At 33.3% G+C, this 21321-nt stretch overlaps 6 protein-coding genes and 1 long non-coding RNA gene across 10 annotated transcripts in view; 3 read left to right on the top strand and 4 right to left on the bottom strand.

Annotated features, from left to right (window-relative positions):
• Nucleotides 1–1368, bottom strand: part of LOC136343427 (uncharacterized) — a 56816-nt gene extending 55448 nt beyond the window's left edge. The window contains exon 1 of the mRNA XM_066290151.1: nucleotides 966–1368. Within this exon, the coding sequence (XP_066146248.1) occupies nucleotides 966–1135 (170 nt within the window). The 5' untranslated portion in view covers nucleotides 1136–1368. The remainder of the gene's footprint in view (nucleotides 1–965) is intronic.
• Nucleotides 817–5246, top strand: LOC136343434 (fatty acid-binding protein-like). 2 transcript variants are annotated; one of them, XM_066290157.1, is made up of 5 exons: nucleotides 817–914; nucleotides 4580–4673; nucleotides 4732–4904; nucleotides 4960–5064; nucleotides 5128–5246. In XM_066290157.1, the coding sequence occupies exons 2-5, from the start codon at nucleotides 4604–4606 to the stop codon at nucleotides 5185–5187; spliced, it is 408 nt and encodes a 135-aa protein (XP_066146254.1). In that variant the 5' UTR covers nucleotides 817–914; nucleotides 4580–4603; the 3' UTR covers nucleotides 5188–5246. The 2 variants fall into 2 exon arrangements, with proteins under 2 accessions (XP_066146254.1, XP_066146255.1); XM_066290158.1 differs by lacking the exon at nucleotides 817–914 and adding an exon at nucleotides 4036–4226.
• Nucleotides 1390–3167, top strand: IFT52 (intraflagellar transport 52). Its single transcript, XM_066290155.1, has one exon. The coding sequence runs from the start codon at nucleotides 1873–1875 to the stop codon at nucleotides 3115–3117; it is 1245 nt and encodes a 414-aa protein (XP_066146252.1). The 5' UTR covers nucleotides 1390–1872; the 3' UTR covers nucleotides 3118–3167.
• Nucleotides 3152–4027, bottom strand: LOC136343433 (synaptic plasticity regulator PANTS). The gene is made up of 3 exons (XM_066290156.1): nucleotides 3876–4027; nucleotides 3611–3775; nucleotides 3152–3549 (listed from the first exon to the last, which is right to left on the bottom strand). Exons 1-3 carry the CDS (start codon nucleotides 3927–3929, stop codon nucleotides 3316–3318), a joined length of 453 nt encoding a protein of 150 aa, XP_066146253.1. The 5' UTR covers nucleotides 3930–4027; the 3' UTR covers nucleotides 3152–3315.
• LOC136343429 (E3 ubiquitin-protein ligase RNF10) lies at nucleotides 5221–9521 on the bottom strand. Its single transcript, XM_066290152.1, has 13 exons — nucleotides 9148–9521; nucleotides 8810–8974; nucleotides 8520–8594; nucleotides 8292–8451; nucleotides 7936–8026; nucleotides 7699–7883; nucleotides 7189–7646; nucleotides 7042–7137; nucleotides 6814–6969; nucleotides 6486–6632; nucleotides 6266–6432; nucleotides 5745–5994; nucleotides 5221–5686 (listed from the first exon to the last, which is right to left on the bottom strand). The coding sequence occupies exons 1-13, from the start codon at nucleotides 9224–9226 to the stop codon at nucleotides 5601–5603; spliced, it is 2115 nt and encodes a 704-aa protein (XP_066146249.1). The 5' UTR covers nucleotides 9227–9521; the 3' UTR covers nucleotides 5221–5600.
• A 141-nt stretch (nucleotides 9522–9662) lies between these two features.
• Nucleotides 9663–13439, top strand: LOC136343430 (T-cell immunomodulatory protein). 2 transcript variants are annotated; one of them, XM_066290153.1, is made up of 11 exons: nucleotides 9663–9871; nucleotides 9994–10172; nucleotides 10523–10699; nucleotides 10810–10959; nucleotides 11022–11159; nucleotides 11213–11454; nucleotides 11507–11591; nucleotides 11654–11813; nucleotides 11893–12164; nucleotides 12236–12444; nucleotides 13077–13439. In XM_066290153.1, the coding sequence occupies exons 2-11, from the start codon at nucleotides 10004–10006 to the stop codon at nucleotides 13287–13289; spliced, it is 1815 nt and encodes a 604-aa protein (XP_066146250.1). In that variant the 5' UTR covers nucleotides 9663–9871; nucleotides 9994–10003; the 3' UTR covers nucleotides 13290–13439. The 2 variants fall into 2 exon arrangements, with proteins under 2 accessions (XP_066146250.1, XP_066146251.1); XM_066290154.1 differs by having other exon boundaries at nucleotides 9923–10172.
• On the bottom strand, nucleotides 13072–19537 carry LOC136343435 (uncharacterized). Of its 2 annotated transcripts, none has more exons than XR_010732783.1 (4): nucleotides 18766–19537; nucleotides 18239–18706; nucleotides 16947–18045; nucleotides 13072–13741 (listed from the first exon to the last, which is right to left on the bottom strand). It is a non-coding gene; the product is annotated as an uncharacterized lncRNA (long non-coding RNA). The 2 variants fall into 2 exon arrangements; XR_010732784.1 differs by lacking the exon at nucleotides 13072–13741 and having other exon boundaries at nucleotides 13790–17127; nucleotides 17193–18045.
• Nucleotides 19538–21321: the final 1784 nt, after the last annotated feature.

Here is a 21321-nt window from a genome sequence, read left to right as displayed (position 1 = left end):
ATTTAAAAAAATAGTCATAATTTCAAGTTCAAGTTTTGTTCATGGTTTTGTAATTGCAAACTTATTACGAATATGTCAGCCAACTCTGACCTAATCAATGGCCTACCTAGCTTTCCATAAATATTTAGTTGATTGCATAAGACATAAGGGAATATTTTTTATTTAATATATTTATTTGAATTGTATCAAATTTTGCGAGCACATTCTCCCAAAGTGATTTTTTTATGAGTACACAAAAGGACTAGCATGATAGTTTCATTTTAGAAGATTACTAATAGTCAGGTAAATATAAACATTGGCAAAAAGGAGAAGAAAAAGTATAAAAAATAGAAGGTTTATTTTCCAGTGCCTAATAGTATTAAATAAAAATGTTATTGAATTTTTAACAATTTGATAACAATTAAAGATCAAAACAGTTTTTTTTTCAGAACTAAGCAAAGAATTAAATTATATTTTCTGAAAAATCTGTGAAACAGTATATTTTTCCTGAAAAATATTCCATAACCTGCTAGTATGTATACGACTACTACACCTCACAAAAAAAAATTCCAGTAGCTATCAACTTCTATAAAACTTTTTGTTGAAATATCTCTAGTAATCTCATAGAACTTAATAAATTTTTATTGTTTAAATGAAACTAGCATTCTGTATTTTCATTACTACTGTTTTAAAAATTTTTTATGTCTGATTTGGTGGCACAAAGCACTTCCTAACTTATTTACACTGCATAAACATATAAAATAGATAGAAATTGTTATAATGCAAAAAGAAAAAGATCAGTAGAACGAATAAATTGTTTAGAAAAATAGAAAAATATAACACGCGCAGGCGCTAAAGCAAGTTTATCAATTTATCCAAGAAGTAAACAGTGCAATATCTGTGGAAGTAGTAAACAAACATTCAAAAAATTTTTGGTATGTAAACGTTGTTGTTGTTTATAATACTAATTGGGTGTCTATACTTACTTTTGTGATAAATACTGGGAGGTCCAATCAATTATTCCACCAACTACTTCTAGATTCAGGATTTTGTAACTACCAAGCTTGACAGGCAGTTGATCATTAGGGTTTACAGTTTGTGCGAAATACTCGAAAAATTTCCGATAATTGTTCAAATAGTCGTCCTTGTTTGCCATTGTCGTCTCTGAAGATACAATAGGCAAAACACAGAACAGTCTTTTTTAACAAAATATTAACACACGATGATATTAATTATTACACAATCGGTAATCCTGGCAAAACGGTTTAATTTACACGGTTTTACTATGTGGGAGGTATAAGGAAGGTTTTTTAATCATTTACACATTAACTTTATTTCGGTTAAACAGTATCAAACAATACTGAATTGTTAAATTTAAACACCACTTAACAATAAAGTAAATAAAAAGTGAGTAATGAATAAAGAATATTGCTAGGAACTCAGTTGTCAAACCTTTTTTGATTAGTTTTATTTCACGTCATATGTCTTAGTCATATGTCAAGCTTGGCAACACGGCATTTTAACCCTACTGCTAATAACCCAGATATTTGTATTTAACTTTTCCCACAGAGAAAGATTAGTGTGGCTTGCTCCCTCCTCAGATTCCTTTCGCTATATTTTTTTCTTATCAGTGTAAAAAAACCGTGAATCAAGTAGATCATAGAGTCAAGAGACGTCTTTTAGATTTAATCTAAGCCTAGTAGACCATGTCACGTGACTTTAACCAGGGTCACATCTACAAAAACATGGCAAGACTGTACTGACCACTCAAAATAACTCATCCGTTGCCTAGCAACCCCTATAATTAACAACATTTTACATATTCAAAAGCGATTTTTAAATCATCCTTCGTTCTAGTCTTTGCATTCACTATTAGTTTAGAAATTAGAAAATATGGAGGAAATTAACAAAAACTTAACAATCTTTAACAATTCTAAACAAGACTTGTTCAAGGTTACTGATAATTACAAAAGTTTTTACAGAAAATTAAAGTCCACATCAAAAGTGGTGATAAACAGAGACGAAATCACTTCGGATTTATTGAAGAACTGTAACTTGTTTATCATACCAGCGCCGCAAATGTTTTTTGAAGAAAGCGAGTTAAAGGTGATGGAAAATTATGTCCAAGAAGGGGGTAAATTGTTAATTCTCCTGACGGAAGGGTCTCCAAATGATCCCTGCAATGTCAATATTTTGCTCGAAAATTTTGGTGTTACTCCAAATGTAGACTGTTTAATAAGAACTCATTACTATAAGTACTTTCATCCCAAGGAATGTTACATTGCAGACAGCCAAATTAACTCAACATTATATAAAAACAAAGAGGGAATGAAGCTGATTTATCCATATGGCTGCACTATGAAAGTCATGAGGCCTAGTGTTATTTGCTTCAAAAGTGGGTTTTCAACTTTTCCCATTGACTGCCCTCTTGGAGCCGTCTTTTACAATGAAAAAACTGGAGGCAAGATTGTGGCAATTGGGTCAGGATACATGTTTGCTGACAAATATCTTGACCAAGAGAAAAATGATTCGTTTCGGGAAATACTACTAAGATTTCTAACCAGCAATGAACCAGTACATTTTTTACCTACAGACCATGATGACATTGAAATATCTGACAGAAATATTGTTCCTGAAACTGCAGAATTGGCAGAAAAGCCTAAACTTTGCTTAACTGATGTAGTCAGCAACACTTCAGTAGTAGATTACTCCAATTTATTTGAGCATAAGGTATACTCAATGAACACATTATTAGTTCCTGAAAGCATCAAAGCTTATGATGCTTTAAATGTGAAACATTTGGTACTCAAAATTATTACCCCCAAATTTGAAGCTCCTTACCCAGCTTTGCAAGCAGCAGTATTTCCTCCTTGTTTTCGTGAGCTACCAACACCTTGCCTTGAACTGTTTGACCTAGATGAAGCATTTACTTCTACCATGTCTAAACTGGCACAGTTTACAAATAGATATATAATGTCTGATAAGACATCTGAGGAAGATTTGGAGGCATACATAAGCAATTATGTATCTAGGTGTGTGAAGATTTTAAACTCTGACTCTGAAAGCTCAGTTCTGGATTCTTTGTTTAATATTGGAAAGCAAATAGCAGAGTTTAAAAGTATAGACAATATGCAATAAAGTTATTTGGTATTGAAATAATTAACAGTAAAGATCAAACTACTTATTTTTATTGTGGTTTTAATCAGTTTTTTTTTTAATAAATTGTCTTTTAAAATATAGGCTTCAAAACATTTTAATTTTATTTTGAAGTTAAATGTTCACTCGACATTATTTTATATAACTGAATTTCTATCTCACTAATGCAATAAGCTTTGGTCATAAAATTGTACAGAAGCTACTTATATGTGGATCAAATGTTACTGGAATTTCCCCCCTCAATTCCTTTGACTTGAAATCCAAATAAGAATTTTCATACTCCTTTTGAAGGTATTCTGGTAAAGGAGCATTCCAATTTTCTGGAGGCAAGGTTCTTTTGGTCCATACATCATTTCTATAATTGGCTAATAGTCGTTCTTTTCTTCTCTGCTTTTCACTTTCAACTAGATCATTCTACAATGCATGTCCTGTTGAGATTTGATTAAATTAACAGCATAGAGGTGTAAGAACTCACTGCTGCCTTTACATCTTTGTTGTCAACCCATTTATAACAGTTTAATGAAGCTTGTTTCCATTGAGAACAATCTAAAGTTTTACCAAATATGAACAACTGATTGAAACGAGCTTTTATAGAAGTACAATCTCGGTATTCCTCATCATATACAAGACAGTCTCTGATCTGCAATCAATAAGAAAGCATTTCCATAGGTATTTCTATATTTTACTTTATGTAATTTTAAAATCGACATCAGAATTGGTAAAAACCTCTTTTTGCCTACCATCCAATCATCTTTAACTTTTGGTGGTGTTGTAGTTGTATCATTATCAGTCATCACAAATCAATATAATTCACGAATTGTTGCGAAAAAATATAACAAAATTCTGTGTAGTTTTTGGATCAAAAAATCACAGTCAGCTGTTAGTGTCATTCGAATGTATTCACTTCATGCACATCACTTGTCAGAATAACCGGAGCAGGAACTCCAGAGATTAAAATAACTACTTTAGAACAGCTACGTTATGTCTTTCGAAGAAGTTTCAAAGTAACTGAAAAATTCTGTACTTTATGGTGACTCCAATTACGTATAATTAAAACAGAGTTGGATCAGTAGTGCGCAAAAATCCTCCAGGTGAGGTTGATTATACCACCCTTACCTCTAGCTATTCGCCGAATAATGGTGTTCCTAATATAAGGTTTACTCGTATATTATATGAAGGAATTCAAGTTTGCCTTTCGCCTTTTAATTATATTCAGAAGGCTTCTTCCATTCAGAAAATTTATGGTTATGAGTTATTAATAAGTTATAAATATTTTTATAGTTTTAGAGATAAGATTAAACATCTATGGCATAATACACTCTTTTAAATGTTTGATAATGGATCATAACTGTTGGAAGTGGTGATTGTGTTATTGTAGTAATAAGACAGCCTTTTGCATATGTTCGAAAAATTTCTTCATTTAACTTTTTTTTCTCATTAAAAGAACTTACTAAAGCTAATAGTCAAGATGTCCAAAATAACTGGGAAATACACTCACGCGGAAAGCGAAGGCTTAGATGAGTACTTCAAAGCTTTAGGTAAGAAGTGAACTAATGCCATTTGAAGGTAGTACAGAAAATGTTTTATTCATTATAGGAGTTCCATATATACCTAGGAAAATGATGTGCGCTTCAAACCCAACAATTGAAATTTCCAAAACAGATGATGATCAATGGACAATCTCAACGTCTACGACTTTCAGAACCTCCACTTATACCTTTAAGTTGGGAGAGCCATATGAAGAAACAATGCCTGGAAATACTTTAAAAGTACTTAATACATAAATTCCATCTGGACTATTCGGGTTAATTTATCATTTTTTAGTGTACTACTACCATTGAGGAAGAGAAGTTAATTACGATTTGTGAAGGTAGAGATGATTTACATATAACTAGGGTTTATGTTTTTTCGGAAGAGGGGATGACTCTTGTAAGTACATTGATTTAATTATTGAACATCATCGATAAATTGAATATCACGTGTTATTTTAAGACCTACCTTGACAAGAAAAGCCAGAAGGAAGCCATTCGACATTTTAAGCGATCTTCCTAAATCAAGGAATTTTAATTATTATACAAATGCATGTAGGTATTAAAGAATGTATTGCTGTATATTGTGTTAATTCATACAAATTGTATATCTTACATGCCTATACGAATATTAGTCTTACAAACTTCATTTACGTTGCAATACAAAAAACTTTTCATGTCGTAATGAATATATTGCAAACGGTGAACATATAAAGTACCAATATTAGACAAAACTAAGCGATGGCCAGTGGCAACATATAACCTAAAAAAATTAATACATACAAGAACTTAATAATTGTAATGTGAACTAAATAAAATCTATTTAATTTAAAATTTTTGCACATCATAGATAATGTTTTTTTTATACAACATGAAGCTAGTTAATTTCCAGGAATAGCCATATGGGTCAAGGAGATTATTACAACATGAAGCTAGTTAGTTTCCAGGAATGGCCATATGAGTCGAGAAGAGAAGCTTTTGCTTGTTTTTCTTTTTCTTCTTTTTACCGGACACTGAGGCCTCTGCAATAAAATGCTGCTAAACAAATTCTTATAACAATCACATAAAACATTAACATACCTTCTGGTAGATTACCATTATTCAATTCTAATTCTTTTTGTAAAGCCGCGGCAATCATATCATTAATGTTTCGTTTATATTCTGGAACAGCTCTGAAGTCTTCTTGATCGGAGTTTTCGCATTTCTTGGCTTCAGTCGCCTTGTTGGAATCGGTAGAGTTAAGGGGACGTATTGATGCAAATGTTGATTGACCAGTTGTTTTTGTCTTCCTCAGTGCTGGCCACGTTGGTTGTTTCTGACTAGTCAATACCTGAAAATTGAAAAAGAAGGAATTACAGATAATATCTCATTAGCATTTTCATATAGTTTTTAAGTATATCTGAGAATATATTTGTGAAAAATTTACAATTTCATAAAATTAATCTGTTAGAAGGTGACTGACCATAATAAAAACAAAATTTTAAAATGGTTAATTAACCTTCCTATTTATTTAGCACTTAATGTAAGTTAAAATAACTTAAACCATTTTAACTTCACAAAAACAAACCAGTGCAATGACTGAAATAACCATTCATATTTACCTTTGAAAACGAAGTCATAAAATGATTATCCAAAGACAGGCCGGGAAATGAAGAGCTTAAATCTGATGAAGAACCGTTATCGCTTTGGGTCATGAAAGTTGACTCCGATTCTGAACGTTGCCGCAAGTCGGAAAATTCAGGGAACATAATATGAGACTCCTTTACATCTAAATAAAGTACATCTTACTATATTGATAAAACTTATTTTAAATTTATTTACCAGGGAACTGGTCACGACTCTCTAGGTGTAACTCCGGAACATCATATTTTCCAATTTTTCTGTTTTCTTCAACTTGTATCTGTTTTTCACGGCGACGCTCTTCATTAGCTCGTCTTTGTCTTCTTTTTCTACGAGCTTCAATTTGATCTAAAAAGATTATTTCATTAAAGAATATAGAAACAATAGTTATCTATTTCACAATGCTAAAGAGTAACAAATTTATTACTCCAGCAATATTGACCAATACAACATGATATAAGCTGGAACGACTGTAGGTTTTGATATGTTATTCAAAGAACAAAATCAACTTCAAATTATATATTAATACCTCTAAAGTAATCCACAGTGTCTTTGGTAACAACCGGCTGATGTAGTTCAATTTCAGCAACTTCAAATTGGCAAGTAACAGGCAAATGATCTAAATATCTCAATTTCCTGCGGAGTTCATCTGTCATTGAACCTCCTTCTTTTTCAACAATTCGACCTGAAAATCATTAGAATTTATTGAAATCAAAATCGCTTAGGTTTCTATCATTCTAAATATAGATTTAATTACCTTGCAGAATTTGAGGACCAAATTCTAAAGATCCATATGTGTATTCCAACATCTTGGCATTAATTCCATGCAAGTACATGTGCTGTCCATCTTCAGCTAAAAAAAGAAATTTAATACACTTTATTTTGGAGTGATCTTATTAGGTACCTTGGTAGAAATAATGAAACTTCATAGTTTGGGCACTGGCAGCACCACTCAAGCCCAAATTATCTCGATGTTTAAAAGAAACAGCTGTGCCTTTATTTAAACTGTGGTTCGCACTTTTAGTAACATGTTGACTACTTAATATATCACTCCTTCTGGTCTCTAGTAGTTGTATGGCTTCTTCTATGAAGCAGGTCTCTGGAGAGTCCAAATTTTCAGCCAAAAATTTACTCAATTCTTTACTTTCTCTTTCAATGATATCCAAAATATTGTTAGTATTGGCTGACAAAAGCTTCATTGACGCATTCGCGCCAGTTTTATGAGAGATGTTGTAGACAATGTTTTCTACTTGATGTTCAGAATTGGCTGGATATGCAACTAAACTACCTTTTGGCTTTTTCATTAGTTTAAAAACGAGTTTGTCATTTACATTGAACGTTTTATGGAGAACCACAACAACACTGGAAAAAAATTGATAATTCCCAGTAATGATTATGACAAAATTAAATTTGCCTCTTAAGATCATCTTTTCTCAAAGGCTCATAGCATATGGGGCAATCGCGCCATTGATCGTCAGATAGGGACAGGTAATGCAGCATACAAGGCCAACAGTAAATATGTCCACATTTGGTCATTTTTGCTGCAATAGGCGAATCCAAACAAATGGGGCATGAAGGCTTACCTTCAGCTTGGATATTCTATACAAGAAATAAATATATTATTACAATACTAATATTACTGGGTACTTACTATTTGTTCTATTAAATTCCAATTAACCAAGGCATCAGGATCAGACATATACTGCTTATAATCACCTTTCTCATTGACGATAAATTGGCAACTACAAACATATAATTGATAACATTACTGAAAAATTATGGCATTGCAGCCACCTTACAAGATAAGTAGCAGGTTAAACACAAAGAAATAGCATAGCATTAGTTAGCAACAGTATAAGCCAAATCAAAAAGGGTAAAAAGGTGTGGATGCATGAATTTAAATAGTGAAATATGCTTGAAATTTGGATGTTTTGTGTATAAGCTAGAGTCTCCTTGTACTGAACCCATTTTACTTTACTGACTAATCTGAAGATTGGAACAACCTACTTGGCTTGCAAGTACTGCTCTTTATTGTACTTATGCTTTCTTGTAGTCAACCATTTTCCATTTTTGTTCTTCTCTGCCCAATTGGATGGGTAGTTTGCCTGGTTGTCACGTGGGGCAAAAGAAAAATTCAACAAATGATTCAGACTTTGCTTTTTGCTGCCTGTTAACAATAAATGTCTCAATAAATGTGTAATCTGAATTACAGTTTAATTACAATATTGTTATTACCTGGTGAAAAAACTGATCCCAATTCTGGCTCATCAAAGTGTTCTAGGCTGGCCTCCTCATCTCTAGATACTTCACCTAAAAAACATAAAATAAGAACTCAGTAAGAGGTAGCCAAATTGCAAAAATTAATAGCCACAAGGAACAAAAATTAAATGTAAATAAGTCAAAATTAATTTTTTCTAAAGGTTCTAACACCCTTATTGCAATTTTAAGTTTAAATACTGAAGAATGCCTGATGTTGAAGTGTTCTTATGTTTTTTTTGCAACTTATTTTTGAATAAATAATTTACCAGTGTCGAAAAAACCACGAGGTTTGGGACATTTATCAATAGCCTTTCCATTGCGTTGAGGTTGAGGTTGAAGGTTATGAATGGCTTCATTTGGTTTTGACAACCCACAGGAGGGCTCACGCTTTTTGGGTACACCCCGTGCCCCTTGCTTACTGGCAATAACATCTGCAAAGTCAAAAATTATTTCAAGAAAAAAAAATTATTAAGTATATAATTATGTTTTATGGTTTTGCACATTTTGCACTTGAAAAATTGGGTAGCTGCGCAGAAACAATTCCGCCTGGGACAGAATCATGGAGTAAATTTTTCATGTATTAGCTGTAAATTCATTTTCTTACCTAGATATTTTTTGAGGTGGTCAGTACCAGATGGCCCCCTGGAAGTACTTGATGCATTGCGATTGCTTTTCACGTCCATTTCGTCCAGTCTTAAAAGCTACAGGAATTGTTTGGAAGCTGAGTGCTCCTCCAAAAGGAGTGCGAACAGTAGTTGTGAAGGTAGACATCTTAACAAGCCATGTTTATTAACACAGAGGAGAAAAATATCTCAATGATCTACAATTTCCAAACGCTTCGACGCTTCAGTAAAAATTAAGAAAAACTATGGAAAAACGTGCGGGAGCAGCGAACTCCCTTGTCGTCGGGCCCGACGAAAATCTCCCTGAAACGTTAGAACACTCTCGCCGCAATTAATGGCGACGGAATTGGAAATTGAAATAAAATTCGAGTTGGAGTTCGTGTCCGAGAATGCGCTTTAACAATCTTGCGCAAAAGTTGAAAAATGTTTGAACTGCGACAGAATGAGAAAATTAGTAAAAAACGGCGGAAATGACGTAGCAACATCGTCGGCGATAAACATATCGTGTCGATAACAGTGACATGACAGTCTTTTTAGCTCGTTTCGGAAACGTGGTTTCAGATTTAATTAATTTGTCTCAGCGGCTTTTCAATTAATCGGATTGAAACCGCAATGATAGCTAGCCAATCCGATTGGTTGAAAACTAGCCACTAATCAAAATCGCAAGCTCTTATAGGAACTGTCAAGTCGATGTCATAGTCAATGGTAAATAAAAACATATACACTGTTTTACATTTTTTTATTATTAATTTCAAGGCTTAAAACGGAGATTGTTATTTGATTAGAGAATAATTTTGTTATGCCTCTAAATCTAAACTTTTATATAGAGCCATAAATATGGAAATCAAGTGGAAAGAAGTGTACCTCTTTCTTATTTTTACTTTGCCCTGGAATATTTATGGCAGTGATGTTACTCACTTAGTCTTTGGGGGCTTTACTGATGGAATGCCAGCAGCATTCGGAGATTTCAATTCAGATGAACTTACGGACGTGTTTGTGATATTAGGTAAATAATTTAATCATCTATTTGAATTGTAACTAATCCAGCAATATCTCTGCTCTCATACTTACCACTTTAATTAGTATGAGAGTGCTTATTTCATCCAATCCTTCAGCTATTAGTATATCGAATATATGTTCAGATTTGTTAAAGTTTTCATTTATTACCTTACAAGTGAAATTGAAAATAAAATAGATTTGGTATATGGATTAGTCATTTTACCTCTATCTTTAAAATGTATCCAAACATCTATCCTATACTAGATTGCAAATAATATCCTCTTTCTTTAAATCTGGAAGTTAACCTATTTAGCTAAGTATTTAGCTCAATATTCAGTTATTTAAATTTGCTTTTAGACAACAGTAAAACTTTGGAAATATTACTTGCTCATGAAGAGGAACCTCTTCTACGTCCGGCCAAAAATCGTTTGAGATGCATGTTCAGTAATTCCTTAATAACCAGTGTGGTTCCAGGAGATTTCGATGGTGATGCTATGATGGATGTCATGGTTACTACAACCTTTAAAAGAACAGGTAACTTAATTTCTTGAATGTCTATTATATATTTTTTATTTTTCTAGTCTAAGAATTATTCCTTGAATTTACTAGTGACATAAGCACTCTTACATGATTTTTAATTCCAGAGGAAGATACTGAAGGCATATCTTTAACAAATGTTTTCATTATGTGGGGTGGTGCTGACCAATTAAATTGCACCACTGATAAAGACAAACCTCTCATCCAAATGATTGGACAACCACTAGCTATGGATTATGATCAAAATATGATTATTGGTAATTAAACTAAGATAGGTTTAATTATTCCATTTTTAACTAAGCCAGTTCAATGTTTTTAGACTTGTTTGGACAAGATAAAGAAAAGCGTAGAATGTTTTGGGTTTTCAATAAAGATAGAACACCACCAAAGGCAATTCCAATGGAAGATAACCATAGTAGAGAGGAGTTGCATAGACCTCATGCTCATGCATTCTTAGGTAATGTTTAAACAAAATATTTGGTTGTATTCATTGAATGTGAATTTGTTTAGATCTTAATTATGACTTTATGGCGGATCTTTTCATCACAACCCCAAACCACTTTGAGGTTTGGCTTGGCAGAGAGCATGAACCCAAATTTATTTACAATGGCACAATTAGACATCCTGAAAACAGTAAAATCATTGGTCAATCCTTATTTATTGATGTGGAACTGAAAGGGACCATGGACTTAGTAACACCAGTTTGTGCTGAAAAAGATAGGAATGGCAACTGTCAAGCACCTGCCCTCATGGTATGGTGATTGTAGTCTATTTTTGCTATAGTCTGCAATTAAATTAAAATAGGTTTATGCAGATGGACAATGGATTAATCTTCAAGTCAATTTTAAAGATGATTCTGGAAATTTGTGGCGGTTTTATTTAAAAGAAGGTTGGTATTTGGTTTTCTGACTTATTAAATTAATAGAAATTAAGTTTTTTTATTTATGTAAGGAAGCCGATATACCAATGTAATTACTTTGAGAAGTGGGGATTTTAACATGGATGGCTACCCTGATATTCTGGCCACTTTAAGTCAAGAAGGTGATGATCATCCTCAATCCTTTTTATTGGAGAATGTAGCTTGTCAAACTGGTTGTGGAAAATTTAAAAGGTGCAATGTGTTTCTTGTTTGAAACTATGATTATTCCAATAAGTATGGATTTCGTTGGGCATAGTTCTTTTTTTGTTAGGTCTTATACAATTAAATGGAATGCTTTAAGTCCTTTTCGGAATGGAACGGCGATGGCAGCATTCTTCGATTTTTACCAAGACGGCATATTAGATTGCATTGTAGTTACTTACAATGGCAAGCAGTATCAAGCAGGAGCTTTCAGAAATAGTCTAGATTACGATGCCAATTTTATAAAAGTTATGGTTTTGACTGGTTTAACCAATAAAAACAATCAAATGATTAATGGCAGAGTTGGTAAAAAGAGGCGAACTTATGGAACGAATTTACCTGGCAAGTTTTGTCTTTGGTCATGAAATATTTAATTTGCAGCATTTTTTGGTTGTTGTATAATTTGTTTTTAGGACCGTCAATCTCCTATAAAACCACCACACAAGAAGGAAACTTGAGGCACGGTGTTTCCGCACAATTGCCGCAATCTGCCCATTTTAGTTTAAATCTTCCTTACACCATATTCGGTTTGGGAAGAACGCCCAATTTTGTGGACTCCGTTACCGTGGGTTTGTCCAATTATTCGAAATTTTGGACGCAAATTATACCAAATTCTCAGATGGTAAGCGCATGATTAAATCACATTTGAAACATTTTGAATAACAACTACCGTTAAGAGTTGCTTTTTTTTATAATAAATTTTTTGCAGTTTTAACCGCGTAATAGTATAGAACATTTCATTATTGAAGTTTAATTTCATTAAGTGCGAGCAAACGAAAGACCTACCTTTACTAAGGGGATAGATTTCATAAAAACATTGAACTAAACACAGAGTATTGGTCAGTTTCGTGGTTTTCGTACAAGTTATTTTCCAGGTAAAGAAGTTATCTAATGTTCATTGTCTAATGAATCTAATATTTGCACTCCTTTTAATCAAAGTTAAGATGGGCTTTAAAATTTATCATATCATATATGTACTCTTGTTTTATTCGATTGTACAATTTTTCTGATACATCCTACTTGTAGAAGGATGTATTGTCTTAGATATTGTGGTGAAAGCAGTTTTCGTATTTCATGTTGAGAAAGTTGAGCCTGAGTATTACAATGGTTCTTGTAGTATCTGGTTATTTTTGAAATTAATTAAACGAATAGAAATACAACGGCTGGAAGAAAACTCTTATAATATTTTTAGTAAATTGTGTCATAACTAATATTCTCTTTATGTGCAAATTCACACATTTGATTTATATGTAGGTGGTCATTCCTTGGCCTGTTCCCCAGCCGTGGAAATGGAAAGCACAATTATTTGTTACACCCAGTAAACTAATCCTTATGTCGGTTGCTGCATTGACTGCTGTTTGCGGCATGATTACTGTGATAATTGGAGTTTTGCATTGGAAAGAGAGACAAGAAGATAAGAAAGAGAGAATGTCAGAGAGCCATAGATTTCATTTTGACGCTATGTAGTTAAGCATAGAACTGTCATGTGCAGGGAGTTAACACTTCTCTCGTTATAAAATTTTTGTTGCAACTAGGTAGTTATATGATTATTCTTACATGGTAATTAAGTATTTTTTGCTGACAATTAGACCTTTTATTAAAATGTTAATGTTTTTATTTTGTTTTGCGAATTATTATAATACAATATACCTAAACAATTTATTTAAATCAGATAGATAGTTTTAATGTATATAAATATAATAGTTAATAAACATTTCTTTGTTTCATTAGACCTGCATATTTCCGAAAACCCATTTTGTTGTCCAACGAAGAGTAAACAAGGCGTTTTTTTCTTGCGATAATGTTTTATTATATTTTTTTTCTTAAACTTTTAAAATGATATATAAAAAACAATATGTAAAGAATGCGATAAAACTTTATCGCACGTGAGCATACACAAAGTCACCTTCCGCGCTTACCTAAAACGAAAAAAACAAGGAATCAGTAATTATTTAATTTTAACTTTTAAAACAAAAACAGCAAATTTTTATAGTTCATCAATAAAATCGTCAGTATTGAATAATGTAAAGTGCTCTTAAAGATTTACATTTTTGATACTTAAGCGTTTTTTATGAATTTATTTCTATCATTTTTCTATACATTTTGAGACACTTACATACGGCGATTATTTTTACAAATTGACCTGCCTATTTTTAATGCCTGTGGATTAATTACATTTACATAGTAATAAAGCCATAAATCGTTATATAAGGGGCAGGTTTTTAGGCATTTCGTGCAGTCCTGTTATAACCAGTGAACTCAAAACTAGCTAGCGTAGGAATGTACCATAAGACCAAAAGTAATTGTATCCAGTCACATAATTTTTTCCAAATAACGATGTGCAATTTAAAAACATAGTGATACATTCTTTCGTAGCAAGAATGCCAATAAAAAAGAGCTGATGGCCTGGTTTGAAGGCTTTTAGCTTCTAATTTTCAAGGAATGACCACTGGGTTTTAGGAGAGGCAGTGGCATGTTGAATGTTATTGTAGCAATGGCTGACCCTAGATATGCAAATATATAAACTAGGGGCTATCGATTTTTTGTTGTCTAGAGTTTAACTCTTTACACTTCGGACTGGGGACGATGCCTATCGCTTAGTTTTTTTTACCATGTAGCTTGCAAGGATCGTGTTTGAGGCAACATGGGGTGTTTTCGTTTATAAGTAGAGCCTTATATAGGATCAGCTATTATTAGGTTTAGAGTTTTTAAGGGTTGATTCTTACTCTAAAAAAAAAGATATCTTAACGATTAAGACAATTCAAAAGGCGACCTGGGACACCCTGTATATTGGTTATCTGGCACTTATACATATTTATCAGAAAAAAGAGATGGTTTTACACCTACTGGACCAATGACCCCCTGATTAATTTTACTTTATTTATCTGAATTTCTTAAGCGACCTACATTTTTTGCCCACCACTGCACAGAACCAATTTAACTGTTTTAAATTGACTAATGCTAGTTGTCGGTGTCTTTATTCTTACTATTTTAAGTTTTACTATATTGATTCGGGACCACTGCATTGCTGCCATGGTACCGATACTGTTGACCCATAACCAGAAGCTTGAATTTAACCATCTTAAACTTGGAACATCGCGTCATTCACATGCACATTGTCCTGATTGTTTGGGAACAGTGGGAATGCTACAAATAATTTTTGTAGATTTGAGCTCGATTCCCTGCTTCCTGCATTGTCGTGCCGAAACCCGCCCCCTCATTATATTATTTAGAAAGCCCAACAGATAACAAAAATTCGAAATTAATGAAAGTTAACTTGAGCAAAACAGAAACCACGTATCAAAATATGATATCGTGGGTGGTACCGATACGGGAACCGTATTTTTAGACGACACGAATGCTGGATATTAGTGACACGATTTGGCACATAGAAGCGTTAGAACGGCCCCGAATTGAATAATAAATCCGTCTCGGCAGCTTAATTTGTTATTTAATTTCATTTACCGCCATTACAATGTCTGTTTTATTAGGTTTAGAGGTGTGTATTGATGTAAATTGGCCAACACAATGTGGGATAAATTATGCGTTATTACGTACAAGGAATTTAAACATTCCATTTCTATCTACTACCAGCATCTACCAACACCTAACCATGATTTAAAAATAGGATAGGCCATTGTGAGTAGATTGGCTCTGCTGTGCAAGATCCGTATATAGGGTGGCCCACCGAAAAATTTTTTACTCAGATTTTTATCTTGTAAACGAATAAATGAAAATATGTTTGGACCTGAACTACTCTTAGTTTTTAGGAAGACACATTTTTATATATTTGTACCTCCTCTTCACCAACCCTTACAAAGAAGTGGCAGTCATTTTTTAAATCTTAAATTGAGGGGCAGTGATATCTTATTTTAAAGGAACTCGAATTTACTTTGTTATGAGACCTACCGCATTAGAATAAAGTAGTTTGTGAGAAATAAAGAAATGAAATGTAAAAATAATACAATTCCTTGCCAATTGTGTTAATGAAGTAAATTATGTAAATGGCCTGCAAGATCTTCCGATTTGTCATTGGAGTTTTTCTTGTAGAGGAATTTGAATTTTAAAGTTTAAAAACCAAATTCAATTCTCTATAAGACTTGCGGCAACGAGTACTGTACGAATGCCAACAAGTAACTTCCGAAATATTTCATAATGTTCGTGAATATTTCGCACAATGCCTTTATATTTGTATAAATATTGGAGATAGACATTTTCAACATTTATTTTATAGATACAAGTAACAATAAATTTTGTTACTTTCATATTTTCATTTTATATTTCATTATTTCTCACGAACTAATCAATAGATTCTAAATAAAAGGTGCTATTACCAAAGGAATTCAAATTCCTTTAAAGAATGATAACACTGACCCTCCCCTTCCCCCTCTACCCCGCCATTTAAGATTTGAAAGGTGACAGCCATTCTTTTGTGGGAGTACAAATATGTAAGAGATGTGTCCCCCTGATAATTAAGGTTTAGTGGCCAAGCATATTTTCATTTATTGGTTAAGAAGAAGAAAAACCTGAATTAAAACTTTTTAGCGCCACACTCTGTATTGGAAGGCAATACCGGTTTTATGAGGGGACGAGGTTGGGAGACACACCAGGAAGGGTAGTGGACTTTCCTAGTCCGTGGATTTTCTGGGCGGTAGGGGTAACAAAATATTTTGCCCAAGGCGCCAAACTTGCTAAGGCCAGTCCTGCTTAAATGCATAACAATATACTGATATGCAGGGTGGGCTTTATTCATGCCTGTTAACACAAAATCGACCTTGTCTTTCCGAAAACTGGAGCTTTGGACATGCTTTGACTTACGTGAATATACTGCTTGAATTGGTCTACACAAAAACCGCGTAATTAATGGAAGATTTTGGGTCAGAAATGCGTCTTCCTGGGTTACGCTCGAATGTTGGATAACATATATACACCCTCTTACCTCAGTAGTTTTTTAAATTAAATTTTTCATTATTTATTTTTTTTTAGTTTAATTATGATTATTGCCACACTACTAGAGCCAAAAAATTATTTCAAATTCAAGAACATTGTAATAAATTCCTTATTTAAATGGTAAATTAACCCTTGAGCTGTACCACTTACTTATATCATATGTTTAATACCGACCTTATGGGAAGCAAGATTGGGCGCAGATAGTTTTTCTTGGGGATAGAAGGCGGCGATTAAAAATTTCGCCCAGGGCGCCAGACTTGCTAAGATCGGCTCTGTAAGGGAGTATTTCGTCGAAAACCCTCATGGGTATTTTATTTCCGTTCCTTTGGGTTCTAAAGTATTCATCATGTGAAAGCTAAAAAGAAGAGTGTCACTTATTTGGTATTTAAATGGTATTTTTTTATATTCGGGTTCCGGTACATTCGAAATCGTTGACACTGGCCACTCATCGTTAGCGCGGCGTTATTTATTGTTTTCCGTAAAGGTACTGCATCAATAATGGACTGGGGGTACCGCACCATACACCTATATGTATATACAATGGTATATAAAAATGATAACCGGTTTTTGTTCCATACGGGTCGGACAATTATTGTTCATTTTAAGTTTAACAACGCTTTCGTAAATGACGATTTTTATGATAACAAGAATAATTTTCCGAATCAAATTGACCAATTTTTATTTATTTTATTAAACTGAAATATATAATAGCAAATTTTAAAATGAAAAAGTCTGCTGTTCCAAACTCAACCAGAGCCGGCCTGAGCGAGTCTGATTGCTCAACCTCTCCCCCGCCTTAGGCCGGTACTGACAGCAACTGTACGGTAAACAGCATTTACTACATGACTTCGAGCCGGCAAGTAGGATATTTTGTACCTACAATGTGCTTCTGGGTAAAACTTTTATATGCATCTCTCAGTATCTATTTGTTTACTATCTAAAAAGTAGAGTTTCGTTGACTAGCCCTGTAGAATATATGCAACAGATATCTCCGTTTATTTTAGTAGAGAATAAAGGCGTGATTTTCTTACAGTAATATACGAGAAGAATAATCGATGGGCATATTATCGATTTCGGTATCGCCAGTGGAGAAACAAACAAACACCCCCAGTTTACAAAGGCTTCCTTGTTGACATATGTATCTGTCCTTGCGATAAGGGCGTGAAACATGATGAATTGTGTCTTTTTATAGTTTCTGTTACAAGAGAAGTCTCCATAATAATTTATAGCGAAGCAGATTTACCGTTTTCCTGGCAGATAGCAGAGCGCGTACCTAAAATTATTTGAATTTTTGAATAAATAAGAGTATTTGCTTATTTTCAAATTACGGTTTGCTTAGGTTATTTGAACTTAGATAACAAATATACTTGATATTAAACCGGCAACTGAGTGGTTTTGGTATGAATTTCAAGGGGGCAAGTGTGAAAAACATCTCAGTGGTAGAATAACGAGTTCCTCAAACCTACTTCTAGTAGCTTAAGTATAGCTGTTAGTCCACGCCAGTTAACTAGTCTCTTCTTGAGAAATAGCTATCTCATCACACGTAAATGTGCGACTTATGCAGTTTTTCCTGTAAAACCTCATTGGAAGTTTTCATTCCTGTTCATTGTCTTGACCGTGGGTAGAAAAGTCTTGATCAGTCTGCGATTCATGAACAGCATGTCATTGCCGACTACCCATTAAAACCCTTTTTCCTCTTTGCACTAGGTGTGTGACTTCCTCACAATACAAGAAAACTTGAAAAACACATGTATCAAACTTACTTGTCTAACTCGTGAGTAGGGCCGTTTTTAGCAAGTCCGGGCAAAATTTTTATTAATCGTCCATTACCCTCGAGAAAAATCTCTGACATGAAAAGTTCGCTGCCCAATCTCGCCTCCTCATCCTCCCATAACGTCGGTACTGCTCGTGTGAGATTGCGGACATCGCTTCGCCTATTCCGTAGAATCTGATTTATTACACAAAACTATGCATTTCTTAACTAGTTACTCACTTAACAGTTTTATTAATCAATTATTGTCTGATGTAAATGGCCTTATTGACCTTACTGCTGTCAAGGGGATGCTTGTTGACGCACGCAGGCATTTTCCCCGAGTTCAAACGAAATGAATTTCCTGAGTCGTATGCTAATCATGAGAAAAGCCACAAAAACACAAAAAGTGTCATAGGCCGTCTCGATTTCAATACAAAAGCTAACAGTATCTTTATCCACAGTTAACCGCATAATAAAATATTCGTCGTTTGGACATTGGTCGTCTTATCTACTCAAAACTCGCCTTTCACCGTTTACGTTCATTAAAAAACATGTTTCGTAAATTATTTTTACGTGTTTTCACAAGTAAATTAACGATTTCCATTTAAATGTGTATGTGTGTGTATATTTTGTTGCTATAATGATTATTCTGGTCGCCTTGTAATATTGGTTGTGTTAAATGGAAACCAAACTACATTCCACTAACAATTAAATGTATTATTGAGAAAACGTCTCCCTTCTTTAAGACAACGTAACTTCAAGTGATGAAATCGGGGCCTTAGTTTCATCTGCCCCACGTTTCTTGTAGAATTATTTGAAATTCTACTCAGGCACTTGTCGTGCACCTGGTTTAAATTTTGATGCGCTAAAATTGTTGAGCAGGCATACAGGGTCGGCCTTAGCTCGCTTGGCGTCCTGGGCGAAATTTCCAATCACCGTCTCGTTAACTCCAAAAAAAATCACCGACTAGAAATGTCTGCCACCCTGGGGGTTGCCCAACCTCATCCTCTCGCATAAGGGCAGTACTGAATATGCGGGGTACTTCTTAATGGATGGTAAAAAATAAAATGAGTGAATTATGAGCTTATTTTAAGATAAACACTTTATAAAAAGGAATATCTTAAATTGCTTCCACTTAGATTTACAAGGTGTTGAACATTTTTAATTTTCATTAATTTATTTGTTAATTATATAGATAATTAATTCAAAATTATTAGTAACAATTAGTTTAGTATTATGAACAAGCTGAAATAACAATTATTTAAAATAGTGTACAGGGCGTTAATTTTTTCATGGCCACTTCCAATATTTTATATACATTTTTTTATGACATTTTTAGATTTTATTCATTAACTTTATTTAATCCCTCATGTCTTTTATTCATTTTTTTGCCGCTTTAGTTTTTTTTTTATTAGGAACAATAGTTTAAAAAATATTTACAAAAATCGAAACTACTAATTTGGATTGGAATCAAAATAAGTGATGAAAATGTCCTCCTTTTACCAAAATAAAAGATTGTATCCTTCTCCCCATAGATTTTCATCTTGTGAGTTCCTAGCTTTTTTTTGCGTTGGGATGTAATGACTCAAGACTATGACGTTTTAAAAGAAATTTTATACATTTGCAGTGCCTCATAAAAGAAATAAAAATCACAGTTAGCTTAACTTAAATTTTAATAATATTAGGATGGATTCTCATGTAAGATCAAAAATATGCACAAGTTGTTTACAATAATAACTTTAATTTTCACCTTTGTAGCTTTGATTTTTGTAATTTTTTCAAATAGGATGATGTGTTTTTTGTAACCTAGAATGAAATACAATTTAATTTTCTTCATTTTGGTATAAAATAATGTCATATTTATCTTAAATATTAATGGAATTATTAATTAATATTTCAGAAAAACCCGCAATCATGACCACGTGCCTGAGTGTCTAGATTGCGTTGCCATGGTTTCGATGTTGTTTGTTTAAGTTTTGACGGCTCATTGACCTCTTGACTAATTTCTCTTACGTTAATGCTTGGGTTTTCTACTAGTGATAAATTAATGTCCCGTTGATTTTCATCTCCTAAGACCCTTGTCTTTCGACTTTCCTTTTCATAATTAACACTTCCTGTCCGTTCGAAACACTACTTTAGACTTTCTAGGCTCCTTTCGTTAGGGCATCATCTATAAGGAGATCGTTGTGCTCTATTAGGAATTGTGGTACCGAAATATTAATAATCAATTTCCATCACATGGATCAATTACATAAATCGTGTTAATAAGTTCTTATTTGGAACATTTCATTTTGATGGCTAGTTTTAAAATAAACAAATTTCGACGGAACAGAAAACCGCGAATGTGCTATCGAAATTTAAAACAAAAAAAAAACATCGAAACCATAGTAGCACGTGCTTTATACTCAGGCATTTAGCGACGAATGCGGGCTTTTCCGAAATAATTAATAATTTCATCGATATTTACGATAAATAGGCATTATTTTATGCCAAAGTGAAAAACATTGGATTTTCTTTCGCCTTACATTAAATAAAATATATGATTTTCTTTGAAAAAATGAAGAAAATTAAAGTTGAAAAGATAAAAATGCAGGTGATCTAATTTAATTAAAATGACATTATGATCCCCTGCTTTTTAGGACACCTAGGGTTCCGACTAATTTCGATATTTACTTTCATTAGCATCATATATGTACATTCCCATAATTGAGTTCTTTATGAAATCACAAATAAACTCATAGGTGTCGGAGGGACTGTTAAACAAATACTCTGTATTTCAACTTGATATAACTATTA

Source organism: Euwallacea fornicatus, chromosome 14, assembly GCF_040115645.1.
Source record: "Euwallacea fornicatus isolate EFF26 chromosome 14, ASM4011564v1, whole genome shotgun sequence".
Classification (NCBI taxonomy): domain Eukaryota; kingdom Metazoa; phylum Arthropoda; class Insecta; order Coleoptera; family Curculionidae; genus Euwallacea; species Euwallacea fornicatus.
This window is presented reverse-complemented; position numbering and strand designations above follow the sequence as displayed.